Source organism: Staurois parvus, unplaced genomic scaffold (genome assembly GCF_062004578.1).
Source record: "Staurois parvus isolate SC_StPar_1 unplaced genomic scaffold, SC_StPar_1.0 ptg000258l, whole genome shotgun sequence".
NCBI classification, from domain to species: Eukaryota; Metazoa; Chordata; class Amphibia; order Anura; family Ranidae; genus Staurois; species Staurois parvus.
Window position 1 is genome coordinate 3,777,093 of NW_028318054.1, and position 17,847 is coordinate 3,794,939.

General features: G+C 44.6%; 1 protein-coding gene across 1 annotated transcript in view; it reads left to right on the plus strand.

The window, feature by feature from the left end:
- Positions 1-10,483: 10,483 nt before the first annotated feature.
- LRIG2 (leucine rich repeats and immunoglobulin like domains 2) overlaps positions 10,484-17,847 on the plus strand; it is a 115,803-nt gene continuing 108,439 nt past the window's right edge. The window contains exon 1 of the mRNA XM_089681064.1: positions 10,484-10,751. Within this exon, the coding sequence (XP_089537190.1) occupies positions 10,573-10,751 (179 nt within the window). The 5' untranslated portion in view covers positions 10,484-10,572. The remainder of the gene's footprint in view (positions 10,752-17,847) is intronic.

Below are 17,847 nucleotides of genomic sequence, written 5' to 3' on the forward strand. Positions count from 1 at the left end.
GGAAGGGGGTAAATCCACTGGAGGGCAGGTAGTTAACGTCCTTAGCGGTATTCCCGAGTGTAGCTCGGGGTAAAATTTGAGTACCAAGAGCGGTAACCCCGAGCTACACTCGGGCTTACCATGCGGCATTGCTCAGGGAGTCCCTGCAGCACTTACCTTGTCCTTCGCTCCCACGATGTGTCCCCTGCAGCGTCCCCGGCCATCTCCTCCGGCCGATGCCGGCATCCGGCTTCCGTGTTCCGGTCCCTGTGACGTCGGGATGTACGGGCGCCGCCAGCGGCGGGAAATTTGAAAATTTTTAAAAATTACATTTTTTTCAAAACAAATTTTACATAGTAAAACATTGCTGTTTCAACCCATTTCACATACATTTTGTCCCTACTGCTTTGTCCTGTGCCCTGCCTGCATTTTGACTGTTCTTTCTGACTGGAAACTTAAAAAAGTCCATGGCGTCCAAAAAGCGTCCCTTTACGTCAAAAGCGGTTTTAGACCAGCTAGAGAACAGCGATAGTAAATCAGAACCACTTGCAGAATTGAGTGATAATGATTTGTGGGGAAATTCGACATCAGACACTGAAAACGATTTTGCGACTTTGCTCAGCAATGTACGAATTTGCCTCTGTATTTCAAATTTCAGTGTTTTTTGTTTGATTATATTATTGAAATAAATGTATTATTATATTATTATTTTTTGTATTTCAATGGTTTTTATTAATTTTAAACAGTATAAAACAGAGGCAACAAAACACGCCCACGCAGGGGCTATCAATTGCACCGATAGAAAATGTATAATAGAGCAGACAACGCTCTAATTCCAATAAGGCAAAACGTATGCCCACGTAGGGGCTATCAATGGCACATAGGTTACAATAACATCAGTGAAACTCAGATTATCGCAACTAAAGACAGCTGTCCACTGTCACATCAAAACAAACAGAAAAGGAAAGAAGAAAAGCAGAGAAGAAAGAAAGAGAAAAAACAAAAACACACACCAGAGAGCAAGGGTCCATGAGCGCCAATACAAAACTCCATCACCTCCCTACACTGGCCGGGGGGAGCGTGGGAAAGGCATATTGCAACCACGGTTCCCATAATATTATTATTTTTTATGATTATTTATTAAATTATAATTTATGATTTCGTGTTTCAAGTTTTATCATATCCGGAATGTTTACTAGACTCTTGTTCGGACAGATTTCAGTGAGTTATTCCTAAAAATTACAGCCTACAATAAAAAACTACATATTTCCATGCAAAAAAATGGTACAGCTTACAGCACAAAAAATCGGAAAGAATCAGACCGCCGAGGAGGTTAAAGGAAAAACGTCTTTTTTTTAGTTTCAGATAGGGTGGAGAGATATTAGAACACCTATTAGTTTTTTTTATTGCTGTCTGTCCCCATTAGGGAGATTCACCTTTTGTATTTGTCCTGTTTACCATTGTCATTGAAATTAAAAGAATATCCCAAATGTTGGGTTGTCCCCAGAAAAGCAATAAAGGGGACATCTTTCAATGGGCACACAAATGGTAAAAAAAAAACCTGACAAGAGCTTTAACCCTCCATTAATCTATCCAAAATGAAAAATTACGTTTTGCATTTAGTTACAATTCCACGCAGCCTTTCTCAAACTTTTCAACATCTTGAAATAAGTTTCAATTTTCCAGTCTCAGGAAACCTCGGCTAAAGATGACTATATCTACAACTCATGATACAGTAGAGTGATGGTCAGTGGGAAGAATGCTCCATACACTTGTGATCACTGGGAAGAATTATCTCCTTACATATATATATAAAAAGGTCAATGATGTCAGTGGGAAGTTGCCAGTGGGAAGATATATCTAAAAATAATTGTGAAAAAGTAAAGTCTCCCCACTACGTTGGCATATGTTCTGACAAGGGATTAGACCATTGAGATATGCATTTACACTGTATCATGCTTGAGTGATTGGGAGGTTTTTTTGCAGCCAATGATGTATATGATTGTATATACACACAAAAAGTCTCTGAAAATCTGGTGAAATGACAAGTGAAAATAGACTTATTTTTACTACATGCAATGGAGTGAATTTACAAAAAGTAATAGGGTAGATTTACTAAAGGCCCATAGACTGAGCACTTTGCAGGTGAAGCTGCTTCAGAACTTAATAAATGAGGCATAGGCATACTTGCAACTACACCCAAAAAACATTCTGTCACTTCTTCTGAGTATGGCGATACCACAAGTGTGAAACTTTTCCACAGCCTGGCCACATAAAGAGGCCCAGCATCCACGTAGCACCTTTAGGAGTTCTAGGGGCAAAAATTATACATCTAATTTCCTGACAACCTATCACATTTTTGAAGGCCGTGGAGCAGCAGGACAGTGGAAACACCCACAAAATGACCTCATTTTGGAAAGCAAACACTCCAACATATTTTTATGAGGCATAATGAGCCTTTTTAAACATTTAATTTTTTTCCAAACGTTTTTGGAAAATGTGGAAAGAAATTGAAAATGTATTTTTTTTTTACACAACATTGTCCATTTATAGGATATATTTAACACAGAGCTCGACAAACCCCAGGCGGCAGGTCACCATGGCAACTAGAAATTGTGTCCTGGCACCTGTCAGCAGTCTGACAGTATTGTAAGGGATTTCCGGCAAGACGAATCGCGATCGGAAATGAGCATGTGCATAGGAATTCCCGGAGAAGAATTACCGGTTGTGCACATGCGTGCAGAAATGCGCGATCGCGCACACGCACGGTGAAGATTAGCGCCAGACAGCCTTTTTAAAGAGTGTCTCTGCCCATGTTGAGTGCTGACTGGTCTTCAGCTCCCCCGTGTCCTGCTTGTTCCTGTGTGATTCCTTTGTTGCTGACCCGGCTTGTTCCTCACCTGACTCTGATTGCTCTCCTGATTGATACTGGTTCCTGACTTCGGCTCTGCTCCTGACCTTGGCTTTCATTCTGATTCTGTACCGTGCTGCCCGACTGTTGATGACCCTGGCTATTCCCATGACACTGCTCCTGTCTCTTACCCTCACTACCTGCCTTGCTCTGGTGCACTCCTGGCAATCTACAAGACCCGCTCTGCTTGTTACTACTGTGCCTGAATCAGAAGATCATCGGTCTTCCAGAGTCATCATCTGCAAGAGCTGCAAACAACAACTACTGGCGCTCTTGTTCCCCTGGGTCCTAGATTCCCTCTGTTCCAACTCCAGTGGGGTCAGGGCTAGGGACACAAGTGAGGCCGACCTCGTCATTTCAGTCTCCCATCAGGTTCGTGACAGATATCCCTACGGCTTAATTGCCTAGTTCGTCTCTTTCTCCAGCCAATCACAGCTAAGGGAAGGGATAACACAGAGTGACGCGCACAGCCACCTCCTCCCCTCCGTCCAATCCCTGGCCGGTGCCATGTGTGAAGTGTTTCGGCCCTGCCCTCGCTGTCTGGCAGACAGTGCTGGCATTCCAGGGATGTGTTCCAGAGCTCCAGCAGCTCTGAACAGTGTGGTCATGAAGGTTCACCCGGTCCTGGCCTCCATAGTGGACAGCTGTGAGCAGAGGAACGAGGGGCTTGCCATGGTGAGCGGGACTCTGCTGGGGGAGGGGAGACCATCATCTGAGCACATGTGTCTGGCAGGGAGCCTCACTGATCATATATGTGGCCCCTGAATTATACCTACGGGGGGCCACACTGTTCCTCTTTACTCTGATCACATATTTCTCGTAGGGGGCCCCTGTGTTGTGCTGATTGTATGGAGGGGCCCCCTGTACTGTACATATATGCTGTGTGATATGGGGGCTGTGCTGTGTGATATGGGGGGCTGTGTGATAAGGTGGGGGGTGTTGTGCTGTGTGATATGGGGGGGCTGTGCTGTGTGATATGGGGGGAGAACTGTGCTGTGTGATATGGGGGGGCTGTGATGTGTGATATGAGAGGGCTGCAATGCGTGATATGGGGGGGATATCTGTACTTCATGAAATGTTGGGGGCTGAATTGTGTGATACAGGGAGGGGGGTGTTCTACTGCGTGATATGGAGAGAGGCTGTACTGTGTGATAAAGCGGGGGGGGGAGCTGTACTGCATCATATAAGGGGCTGTGCTGCAGGGCTCGACAAAACCCAGGTCACCATGAAGAATTGTGTCCTAGTGCCTGGGCTTTTGTCAGCTGTCCGCTGTCAGACACCATGACACCGCTTCACTGATTCAGGGATTTGAAGTATGTATGGCTTAATATCCTATCTGTATCTCTCAGCGTATGGACAAGAGGCATTGTAATTGGTCACCACCATCACATGGACAGCACTGACCAATCAGAATCTGTCTAGCCCATCCTGTCAATGCTGGGAGGAGAGGAGTGAAAGCTGCGGGGATTTCAAATCCCTGAACCAGTGAAGCAGTGTCCCGGAGTCTCTTTCTTTTCATTCATTCTTTCAAAAAGCTGGTTCCTATCTTTTTTAGCTGGCTCCTAAATTCAAAGCAAATTTGTCAAACCTTGATCTAACACATAACATATAAATATCAAAATATACATCCCAAAACACATTTTGCTGCTCCTCCTGAATATGGCAATATCACATGTGTGAGACTTTTCCACAGCCTGGCCACATAGAGAGGCCCAACATGCAAGGAGCACCTTCAGGTGTTCTAGGGACATAAATTACACATCTAATATCATGACTACCTATTACACTTTTGAAGACCCTGAAGCACCAGGACAATGGAATTACTGACAAAATGACCCCATTTTGAGAAGCAAACACCCGAACATATATTCTATGAGCCATAATGGGTCTGTTGAACATGTCGTTTTTTGCATCAAGTTTCCGGAAAATGTGGAAAAAATATGAAAACTTTTTTTTTTTTTACAAAGTTGTCAATTTATAAGATATTCCTAACACATAGTATGTAAATGCCAAAAAACACACCCCAAAATACAGTCTGCTACTCCTACTGAGAATGGCAATACCACATGTGAGACTTTATCACAGCCTGGCCACACACAATGGCGCAACATCCAAGTAGCACCATCAGGTGTTCTAGGGACATAAATTGCACATCTAATTTCCTGATAACCTATCATTTTTGAAGGCCCTGGAGCACAAGGACAGTGGAAACACCCACAAAATGACCCCATTTTGGAAAGCAACCACTCCAATGTATTTTTTATGAGGCATTATGAGTCTTTTGAACATGTAATTTTTTTACAAGTTTTCAGAAAATGAAAACTTTTTTTTATATATAAAGTTGTCCATTGATAAGATATAGCATGTAAATACCAAAAAATACACCCCAAAATACATTCTGCTCCTCCTCCTGAGTATGGCGTTACGTGTGAGATTTTCCACAGCCTGGCCACATAGAGAGCCCCAACATACAAGGAGCACCATCAGGTGTTCTAGGGACATAGATTACACATATAATTTCCTGTCGACCTTTCATTTTTGAAGGCCCTTCATATTTCTAACACATAGCATGTATTTACCAAGAATTACACCCCAAAATGAATTCTGCTGAGCAAAGGGTAAACAAAAGATTACTTGTGGTTTTACAAGTGCAATTGTCCAAAGAGGAGAGCACTGGTTCAGGCAACAGGCAGGGAGGTGGTCATAGTCAGAACAGGCAGCAGGCAGAGATATTGTCAGAACAAAGCATTGGTCCAGGCAGCAGGCAGAGATGTATTCAGCAGCAGCCAAAGGAATTGTCCAGGCAGAGACAAGGTCAGCACAGCCAAAATATTGGTCCTGGTAGTAGGCAGGAACATGGTCCATAGTGCAGGTAGCAGGCAGAGGTGTGGTCAGTTCATGCAGCAGGCAAAGGCATGATCGCAGTAAGTCAACAGCAGACAGAAATATCAGGCTTAGGGTCTCTGTCACGTAAGAGCTGGGCACAGGGGTAGAGGCTTTGTCCAACCCAAATCTCTTTGAAGCCTCCGGACTAACACCCTTTTCTAGGAATTACAAAACCCAGAGAAAACCAAAAACTTAGTTTTTCCACTCAGAAAACCTATTCTGAAGCCCCTCACATATGTAAGACCCCTGTGTTATCTTGAATCCTTTTACTACAGTAGCAGAGCAGAAGATCAGTCCAAGCAGCAGGCAAAAATTAACAATTAACAGGCTGAGGTCAGTTCAGGTGGAAGGCAGAAACGTGGTTGATAGTTCAGACGGCAAGCAGAGGCATCGTCAATAAACAGGCCAGGATCAGTTCCCAAGTTGGCAGATGTATGGTCAGTTTAGGCGGCAGGCAAAGGCATGGTCGAATAACAGGTCAAGGTCAGCTCAAGAGCAGGCAGAGGTATGGTCAGTTTAGGCGGCAGGCAGTGGCGTGGTCAAATAACAGGCTAGGGTCAGTTCATGAGCAGGTAGAGGCATGAGGAGTGTGAAGGCAAATGGTAGGAATTCAGAATTACATTTACCATACTTCACTAAGTAGATGTCAGGGCAGGAGCTGAGGAACGGACAGGCAGGCCTAACAATGTAACGCACTGGCTGACGACAACCACCACACACAGACCAAAGTCCCTCAGGGCGCGGAGTCTAAGTCCCAGGCTGCCCTTCACCAGGGCCCCTGATGGTGGGGATGGACTTGACGCAGCCAGGAACCAGGTCGCGGCCCCCGAGACACCTCAGCTGCGGTAATGGCCGCCGCCAATGGCGTGTAGCTGGTGGAAGAAACAAAAGAGTAGTCAGACAAGCCGGGGTCAACAACAACAGGACAAAACAGTACAGGACAGCAGACGAGAATCACAGGTCACAAGCCGGGTTCAGCAACAGAGGGTCAGATCAAAGGTGAATACAACGAATAGTCAAGTCACAAGCCGAATCAGAATACCAGGAGAGTCACGAGAGTCAGAACAGAGTAATAGTAACACAAAGACACAAGACACAAGTGCAAAGAGCATGTGCGGGCCACAGGCTTATATGTCATCAGCCACGCCCCTCTGGGGGGTGGACCTCAGAGACCTGAAGACATAAAAAGGATTCCCATCATGCACAGCAGAATCCAAGATGGACGCCAGCACATGGAGTAACATAACCTCAGGGAAAAGGTAGGACCTTGACAGTAGAGAAGTATGGTACCGGCGGAAACAGTCACCTATGCAGAGGCCTGGTTCGGAAGGACACTGGGGACAATAAAATCTGGTCTTATCTAACTCATCTTCTGGAGCACACCCAACGTTTTTTGTTTACATCTTTGGCCTTTTTCTCTAGGAGAGACTTTTTTGGGAAAATGGCGTTCATAGAGTCTGCTTACTGGATCTGAGCAAATGCTTTCTGGTGGGCCTTCAGGGTACAAAAGGACAGTGACAATTTCCTCATAATAGTGAAAAAAGGATAAAGGGTGTCTTGGTGGATTTGCAGTAGATCACATATGAATTATATAAAAGGCTAAATTGAAAAAATAAATAGACTTTTTTGTACCAATGGTGGGTTCTTCTGACAGCAAGATAGGGCTGGCTCATCTGATTATTGAAGTCGGCTCCCCCTATGAACAAATTGTAATCATGCACACATTCTGGTTTCTGGATTGGCTCATTCCTTTTGAGGATTTGCACATAGGTGTCATTGTGAATTGATGAAAGCACATAGATGTGTCGTTTGTCCCTCAAGTTCAGAGCCAATAATTCTTTGTTTTGCAAACTCACTGACTCCCTGCATTGTACTATTGTGTTCACCAGCTTTTGTGGGAAGCCTTTCCTACTAGCTCTCATGGTGCCACATGCTAGTGTTTTCTTTCGCTGAAGATTGCAGAAAAGAGGCAAACTGGTGTAGTAATTATCAACATAGGGATGATAACCCTTTTCAAGGAGTGGAAATACAAGCTCCCAAACGACTTTTCCACTTGATCCATTATAGTCTGGGCATTCTGAGGGATGCAGCTTTGTGTCCTTTCCTTTGTACACAAGGAAGGCATAGGTATAGCCCGTAGCCCTATCGCATAACTTGTAGAGTTTAACCCCTTATTGGGCCCTTTTGCTGGGGATAAACTGCTTGTAGCCCAGCCTGCCAATGAAGCCAAGCGACTCATCCACACAGATATTTTTGTCTGGGATAAATATTTGGGCAAATTCCTCTGAGAAAAAAAATTAAGAAGTGGCTGAATTTTATACAATGTATCACACACTGGGTCATTTTGGGGAGGGCTCTGGGTGTTATTGTTGTAATGGAGGAACCACATGATCATTACATTTTTTGTTCTTGGCACAACTGATGAGTAATTCAGCATGTGATGAATTGGGTGGGTAGACCAGTGAGAGTGTAATTCATTTTATTTTTGTCTGTCCCATATTTAATGTGAGGCCCAAAAAAGATTCTAAATTCCTCCACTGTTAACACTGTTCAATTCATAGAGAGGAGCATAACTTGAAGCTGGGTTGTTGGCTATGAATTGTTGGGCACAGAGGTTGCACTGGTCTACAAAGGAAATTAAATAAGTCATCCGTAGAAACTCAGTGGGGGCAAAATTTTCCATGTTTGCCTGGACACCTGGATGGGGAGTAAAAAGAGTATGTTAGCTGCTCCTGAATCAGGAGGAAGCTATAGAGGGTTTGCAAGGGCATATGAAAGACTGGCATGGGTCCTAACCCTTTGGGGCTGAAGTGACACCCCACTAGTAGCCGGCCTTTCTTGCACTGGTACTCCATTTTTTGGAAAATGCCACTGCACTACTTGTGGTAGCCTACTCCTCGCCAGAATGCCTTTGTTTGGTGGGCACACTTTTCTCCTCCTCTGATTCTGTAGCAGACTCCCTGCTTAAAACAGGCCCGTAGTGCAAATCAGAATCAGACTCAAGACACAGAGACCTCCCTGCCGATCTCGTCGGTCATGCTTAGGATTTGGTATGCCTCCTCACTGGAAAATATTTTTTTTATCCATACTGGTGACTGTGGTGACACACTGCTGGGATGGGGACACTGGCAATAATGGGTGCTGATGAGGCTGCTCTAATGAGACTGCACTTCTGGGTGCTGATGAGAGTTCACTGCTGGGTGCTAATGAGGGTGCACTGGTGGGTGGTGATGAGGGTGCACTGAAGGGTGTTGATGAGCCTGCTCTAATGTGTACTGATCAGGCTGCACTAACGGGCCCTGATGTGCACTAATGCACTGCACCTGGACTAATAAGCTGGCACTGATGAGGCGGCACTGAGTAGCGCTGATCCACTGATATGGCAGCACTGATAATCAGCACTGATGTACACTGATAAGCTGCAGTGCACTGATAAGAACTCACTGATGGGCACTGATAAGCTGAAGTGATGAGGCAGCACTGAAGGACACTGATGGTCACTTGTGAGCACTGTACGACACTGATAAACACTGTTGTGCACTGATAAACTGCAATGATGAGGCAGCACCGATGGTCACTGATAAACACTGTAGGACACAGATGGGCACTGATAAGCTGCAGTGATGAGGCAGCACTGATGATCACTGTAGGGCACTAATGAGCGCTGATAAGCTGCGGTGGTGAGGGCACTGATTAGCACTGTAGGCAAAGTAAACTCACTGTGCTGCAACCAATCTCTCTCCTTTCTTCACACTCAATATTGGTGTGAGGAAAGGAGAGAGCCGACCCAGGCATGACAGAGCGATGTGGTAAAGGGCCGCTGTGATTGGCCCTTTACCCAAATCCATAATGCACTGAGCCCAAAGGGCACAATGATAATGGACACTTCTGGATGCACGCCCCAGGGGGCACGCAGGAAGCGCAATCATGAGAGGACGTCATATAACTCTCTCCCAGAAATGGCCAGCCACGCTGTAGCTGTGATTTGGCTATAGTGCAGTTGACAAGTGGTTCAATACCGCAGGCCTGGATTACTACTTAATTATTGCATGCATTTAATTATTTCCTTCTGTGAATTGCGCTTAACTCCTTTTCATATGGTATTTACTGAGCATTCTGTGGCAAACACCGCAAGACCATATGGTGAACTGAATTTTAGGATCGCATTTGATATTTAGGAAAAATGTGACCAGACACCTAAATACTGCATGCAAGAGGCTTTTGCGAATGGAGCTCACCAGGCCAAAGAAAGCAAGTCAAATGCAACTGCCATGTGTACGGCTCAATTACATTCAATGCGATTTAACTGATGTTTGAGTTGCATTGCAAATGCAAGAAAATGTCAACATGTATCCCTAAAACCCACTGCCCCATTAGAAAGAAACACTTATTTTGCTTTCATTCTTCACCAAAAAAGAAAAATTGGTGTGAGAAATAAAAAGCTGATTCCCATTAGTAAATCAAACTAGGAAACAAACATAAACCTCTTCTGAGTGACCCTTTACAAATATAATAGCTGTAAACAAAAATCTTCAGTTTCCCAGACGTGACTGGTCCTCTTTACGTGATCCGACACTGAGAAGCAACCCGCCAACTCCGCTGACATTCTGTTTACAACTCGGAACACTTCCGGGAACTGGCCGTGATGTCAGCACGTATGGTACGGCAGAGCGGAGTGTGAGCAGTAGGCGGTCCTACTACTAGACGGGATCGGGCAGAGCGGGCCTCACCGGGGAGTGTTAGCTGGATTGATCGGGATTGTGTGTGGGCTCCGGGAGAGGAGCCATAGGGAGAAGATGGCAGCCGCTGCATGGCTGGCTCCGGGGATCCTGATAGCTGTGCTGCTCCTGGAAGCCGCGTCCTCCGATACGTCCTGCCCGGCGCCGTGTGTGTGCGAGGGCCGAATGCTGGACTGCAGCAGAAGAAGACTGGGCCGACTTCCCGCAGCGCCCCTGCCAGAGGGCATCACCAGCCTGTAAGTGTCTCGTCGTGTTCTGCGAGCGATGTGTACATATGAGATCTCTGGGGATGTGGGTTGCACACAGAATAATTGGAGATGTAGGCTGCACATAGGGTGACCGGGGGACGTGGGGTACAGCGCGGGGCGACCGGGGGACGTGGGGTACAGCGCGGGGCGACCGGGGGACGTGGGGTACAGCGCGGGGCGACCGGGGGACGTGGGGTACAACGCGGGGCGACCGGGGATGTGGGCTACAGTGCGGGGCGACTGGGGGACGTGGGCGACAGCGCGGAGCAATCGGGGGATGTGGGCTACTGCGCGGGGCAATCGGGGGACGTGGACTTCAACATGGGGGACAAGGGCTACAACACAGGCCGACCGCGGGATGTGGGCTACAACACGGGCCGACCGTGGGATGTGGGCTACAACACAGGTCGCCCGGGGGACGTGGGCTACAGCGCGGGGGGACGTGGGCTTCAGCACGGGCCGACCGGGGGACGTGGGCTTCAGCACGGGCCGACCGGGGGACGTGGGCTTCAGCACGGGCCGACCGGGGGACGTGGGCTTCAGCACGGACCGACCGGGGGACGTGGGCTACAGCTCTGGGTCGTGGGCTTCAACACGGGATGACCGGGGGACGTGGGCTTCAACACGGGATGACCGGGGGACGTGGGCTTCAACACGGGATGACCGGGGGACGTGGGCTTCAACACAGGACGACCGGGGGATGTGGGCTACAACACGGGGTGATGTGCGCTACAACAGGGGGCGACCGGAGGACGTGGGCTACAACACGGGGCGACCGGGGGATGTGGGCTACAACATGGGGCGACCGGGGGACGTGGGCTACAACACGGGGCGACCGGGGGACGTGGGCTACAACACGGGGCGACCGGGGGACGTGGGCTACAACACGGGGCGACCGGGGGACGTGGGCTACAACACGGGGGACGTGTGCTACGATGCGTGGCGGCTGGGGGATGTGGGCTATGATGCGGGGTGACTACGGTGAACAGGGCATGCGGGATAAGCGGAGTATGTGGGCTGCTTTCAGGGAAGTGGGGCGACGTGGGCTGCGCATGGGAACTTGGGGGATACACACAGGATCTCTGGGGTTGGGGGCTGCGCATGGAGTGACGCATGGCAGCTTAGGCAGATATGCTATGTGGCGGGCACAACCCTAGAATGGGTTGGGGGCTGCATCTGGGATCTCTGGGAATTGGGGCTTTGTTTGGGATGTCTGGGGCATGCAGGGTAACCAGGGCTGTGGACTTTGCAGAGGATAACCCAGGATGGGGACTGTGCCCAGGAGCTCTGGGGATGTGGGGTGACTGGGTTGCACACAGGATAACCAGGGTTTGGGGCTGTACCTAGGATCTACAGGAATGGGGCCTGCACACGAGGTGACCGGGGTTGTGGACTTTATGTCCTCTTCAAGGATAAAGTGTAGGGATACTGTTAGCAATATTTCTGAAGACATTAAATCCACTTCTCTGTTTTATTTTTTTCATCATATTGGTTTGGCAGCTCAATACCTGTACTGCATTTTTAGATTTTCAGTTAGTATTTGTTTTCTGCTGTTGTTTGAAAATTACACACTATTATTGCTAGGGAATGCTAGAATGACAAGTATGCTATAGCAGTCATAGCAACCAATCAGAATCAATGTTCTATTTTTAAACCTAGCACAATTTTGGCTCAGTTTACAAAGTTTCAACACAAGGATTCTAGACATGTGATTCATTTTAAGGCCTTGGTGTAGGCATGGTGTAGAGACATCAGTTTTTATGCACACGTTCTGCAAGGGCACAAAGAAAACAGTTCTGTATGTCCTGTTCACACCACAACATTAATATCGTGTGCAGGTGTTTTCTGCGCAGCAATCTGCAACATGTATAAAAGTCAAGTGTCTCTGCAAGTGAAATCTGCTTGTTTTTTCTATAAGTTTTTCTGAACGTATGGTGTGAACGAGTCCTAAAATATCATCTTTTTGCTGAAATAAAACCTGTCACCTTTTTTAAAGGAAGTATTTATCCTTGTGTGTTAGGCAGCATTCACACTATATCGTTCTGTAAAGATGCAGTTTTGCGCTCGTTAATGAAATGTGCAAAAGACACGTCATGTTTGCAGTGATATTCATTGTTAACGAAGCAAAACATATACACTTGTTTGCACAAAAAAAATCCTACAAACTTTGACACTCAAAAAGGTGCATAAGCTACTTTGCCCCATGAAGTGAAGGCCATTGAACTGAATGGTCTGACCTATGCATGTGGCAAGAAATTACACAAAAAACATACATTTATATTTAATTACAAAACTATAATTTGAATGCAGCCTTCAGCTTTGTGAACTGAGCCTTTTTCTTACATAGACCCTATGTATGTAAGGTACTTCTAGTCTGGTTGGTTTGCAGGCCCATTGAAGTGTCCAGGTTCATCTTAACTTGTCAATCTTGGCTAGTGTAGCATATTCAGACATCAGCATTGGGTGCCTATTGCGTATACACATTGCAACCTCTAATGTTATGGGCATGGAAACATGCTAGGTCACATGAGGACGTTCTTGTAGATGTCACAGGCAGCTTGGTGTGGTCTTTTATTTTCATCTGGTGATCGAACTAGTAAGTCTGTTTGTTGTCCTGCAGAAAATATTTAACACTAGCATTTAACACTAGCAGGGGTACTTAGAATGATCAGCTTTTATTTATGTAAAACCTTTATCCCACAAGGAAAAAAAACAGTTTGCAGCTGCTTATAAAGTGTTAACTGGAGTTTGGCTTCAGTGTGTTAGTTTAAATCTGCTAAAACATCTAACACTCGCCACCCTCCTGACTGATAATGCTGTTGTCCAAAGGTGCCCCCTGTGCTCCTTCATCCAGTGTGGTGTCTCACTAATACAGGAAGTGTGTTACTGGCCAGATCACCCTGTGAAAACAGAGGAAAAAAAACCTAAAAACAAATGCAGCCACCACATCGAAAGATTGGTAAGCTGCAATATATTACATTTTTGGGTTTAATATTGCTTAACCGGTTACCGCCCGGCCAATAGCAAAATGACGGCCAAGCGGGATTTTCGTTGATCCGGGGTGACATCCTCCCTGGATCGTTGCTGTGAGATCTGTCACCGGCTGTGTTCCTCAGACGCAGCCGATGACAGATCTGTGTGCCAGATCCTTGTGACCGCTGCGACAAGTCACAGCAGGTCACATGACAATTATAAACAATGGACGACTTCCTTTCATACTATCCATTGTATACAATTGTGTTGCCAGCTGTAATTGGTCACAGTGGTACAGACTTGGCCAATCACATCCCATCTGTGTCATGTGATTAGTTGTGACCAATCACAGCTAATCACAAAAAAACCACTGAATGAATCGATTTCATTATGTTAAATGCTTGTCTATAGCAGTGACATTCACTGCTATAGGCAGTCATAATGTTTTAAAAAAATAAATACTGATCACTTCCCCAGAGTAGTACAATATTACTATGGTAACATTGTATTACTCTGGTCACAGTGTTTTACAAATAAAATATATAATTTTTTTTTTTTCATACTGTAACCAGTGTCCCTGATCACCACCACACCAGTTATAGGATGACGCTGTACTGCACTGACAGTATGTAAAAAAAAAATTGGTTAAAAGAATCTTTATTTTCCCAAAAATTACTAAAACTAAAAAAACTCACCATGCCTCTTATGAAATACGTCAGACTGTCTTCTTTCCAAAAAGGGATGATTTGGAGGATACTTGTACTGTCCTAACATTTTTGACCTCAAGAAATGAGATTGGCTGTCAGTACATCAGGATCGATCGATTTTCAGATATATACACCATAGTTTGTGGACACTATAAGGGCTCGTTCACACTTGACTGTTTTACCAACGCTTGCCAAACACCCCTATAGCGTTTGGCAAGCGTTGGTCCGGCGTTTGCCGAGCGTTTTTTAAGGAGAGCATTAATCAGAGAAGCAGCCAAGATGGTTACCCATGGTAACTCTGGAGGAGCTGCAGAGATCCACAGCTCAGGTGGGAGAATCTGTCCACAGGACAGCTATTAGTCGTGCATTCTACAAATCTGGCCTTTAGGGAAGAGTGGCACGAAGAGAGCCATTGTTGAAAAAGAGCCATTGGAAGTTCCATTTGCAGTTTGCGAGAAGCCATGTGGGGGACACAGCAAACTTGGAAGAAGTTGCTCTGGTCAGATGAGACCAAAACTGAACCTTCTGGCCTAAAAACAAAACAATATGTGTAGCAGAAAACGAACACTGCACATCACCTTGAACACACCATCCCCACTGTGAAACATGGTGGTGGCAGCATCATGTTGTGGGGATGCTTTGAGTTGATGGGATGATGCATGGAGCCAAATACAGTGCAATCTTAGACGAAAACCTCTGAGTCTTCAAAAGACTTGAGACTGGGATGGAGATTCACCTTTCAGTAGAAATGGCCCAGTCAAAGTCCAGACCTAAATCCAATTTAAAATCTGTGTCAAGACTTGAAATTGCTGTTCACAAACACTCTCCATCCAATCTGACAGAGCTTGAGCTATTTTGCAAAGAAGAATGGGCAACAATGTCCCTCTCTATATGTGCAAAGCTGGTAGTGACTTCCCCAAAAAGACTTGCAGCTGTAATTGCAGCCAAAGGTGGTTCTACAAAGTATTGACTCAGGGGGGCTGAATACAAATGTACGCTACACTTTTCAGATATTTGTAAAAAAAATGTTGAAACCATTTAGCGTTTTCCTTCCACTGCACAATTACGTGGCACTTTGTTTTGGTCCATCACATAAAATCCCAATAAAATATATTTACGTTTTTAGTTGTAACATGACAAAATGTGGAAAATTTTACGGGGTATGAATACTTTTTCAAGGCACTGTAGTTCTACTTTTAGCAAAAATAATGCCAAAAGCTCATGTACATGCATTTTTCATGCACTCCTACTGAAGTCTGTGGGGCCAAAAACACATTGTATAGCAGATGTACCCTTTAAGAAATCATCTGGAATTCCTTTTCAAAAATCACATTGTAGCATGTTGTATTGATGTGATTGGGCACCATAGAGAATAATATGATTTCTGTTTTCATTAGTGGTGAACAGGGTGGATTTGATTTTAATCACGATTTAAATCACTAGTCAGTAAGGCTTGATTTAAATCATAGTTTTCTACATAAAGACTAATTCTTGCTGGTATAACTTTAATATGCAAGTAGATTAATAGGTTAACCATTCATATTTGGACAACTTTTCTGTTGTACTTAGGAAAGAGAAAAATAATCATTCCCTTAATATTAACAATTTAAATAGATTTATTCAACTGAAACAATAACATTCCAGCATATGTTATTTGCTTACACAAACATCCATGTTTGTTAACTAATTTGGCTAAACAAAATATATATATTTTAAGAAACTTAGACTGTCAGCCCCTTCCTCCTCACACTTAGTTTCACTTTCTTCTTGTGCAGATCTATTCCACTCCAAACAATCAGAAAAATATTGTTTCTATTCTATTCACTGAACTTCTTGAAACTTAGCACTGAAGGGGTTGATTCTGTATTCATAGGTTTGTAGAAGTTAGGATTCAAGTCTTTTTCTTAACTCTGTTCATGTTATAACATTTTTGCTGTGAAGAAGAGGCATGTGATCTCCGCTGAGTCAAATTCAGTTTTGAGAACTGCAAAAGTAAACCAAGCATCTGTGATAATATCTTGTAGGCAGAGAAACTGCCCAATAATCTTACAAAAACCTCTGGAAGAGCATGACATTGTGAATGGATTCATGGAATTTATTTACCAAACAAATTAAACATATACAGCCTTATTCTACATAATTAAAAAACTAATCTTTATTTCATGATGGAATAACCTTTGGATGGTAACATATTTTCCTCAAAAAGCATTTTATTTAAAAAAATCCGATTTTAAATTTTTTTTTTTGATTTTTAAAAAAAAAAATCATTGATTTTTATCCACCCTGGTGGTGAACCAGAAATGGAAATTCTGGTAACGAAAATTCATAATGCACTTGGCTGAAAACCGAAATGTGTAGTTTTTAAAAATGAATATATATTTTTTGGAAAAAAATACAGATTAAAAAAAAAATATATATACCCCATTTTTTTGTAAAACATGAAAGAGGATGTTACGGCGAGTAAATAGATACCCAACATGTCACGCTTTAAAATGCGCACGCTTGTGGAATAACATGAAACTGCTGTATAGTAAAAATCTCCATGGGGGATGCTTTAAAAATTTCTGTAGGTTAGCAGTGTAAAATTTCAGGGGTCTAGTGCGAGAATTATTGCACTGGCGTTCGTGGCGATACCTCACGTGTGTGGTTTGAACACCGTTTACATATGTGGGCATGGCCTATGTATGCGTTCATCACTATGTGCGAGGACGGGGCACTTTAAACTTTTTTATTTATTTATTTTTTTTTGCACTGTCCCTTTAAATAAAAAATGTAATCACTTTTATTCCTATCACAAGAAATGCATGCATCCCTTGTGACTAGAAATAATTAGTGACAGGTCCTCTTTATGGAGAGATATGGAGTCAACAAGACCCCACATCTCTCCTCTGCAATGTAAAGCATTGGATAAAAAAAAGCATTGATCTAGTGGTTTAAAAAAAAAAAAATGATCAGAATGGGAAGTGACATCGCTCCGGTCCTCCAAGGGCATAGAGATGAGTGGTGGCCATCTTTCCTTCACTAATCTCTATCCCAGCGCCAGGATCGATGGTTTTTCAAGTAAGGCTGAGAACTACCGAGCTGCGGCCGAGGCGAGCAGACGACAGTGGGCGGCGGCGAGGGGTGGGGTTTTTTCGGCACCTGTATTGGTGCTTTTTTTTTTTTTTCATTTCGGCCGAAACGTTTCAGCCACCAAAATTTCAGTGCATCTCTAGTTTTCCTGCATTGCAGCGCAACAGCAAATGCATGACAAATCACACTAGTGTGAACAGCAGCTAAAGCTATGATATTGTCTATATACAAGAGGTATGCGTAATCTTGGAGGTGAGGGAAAATCTGCACAAGGGAAACACAACAAGCCTCAATTTACATAGCTAAAAATACTATCCTAATCTCTGATAATT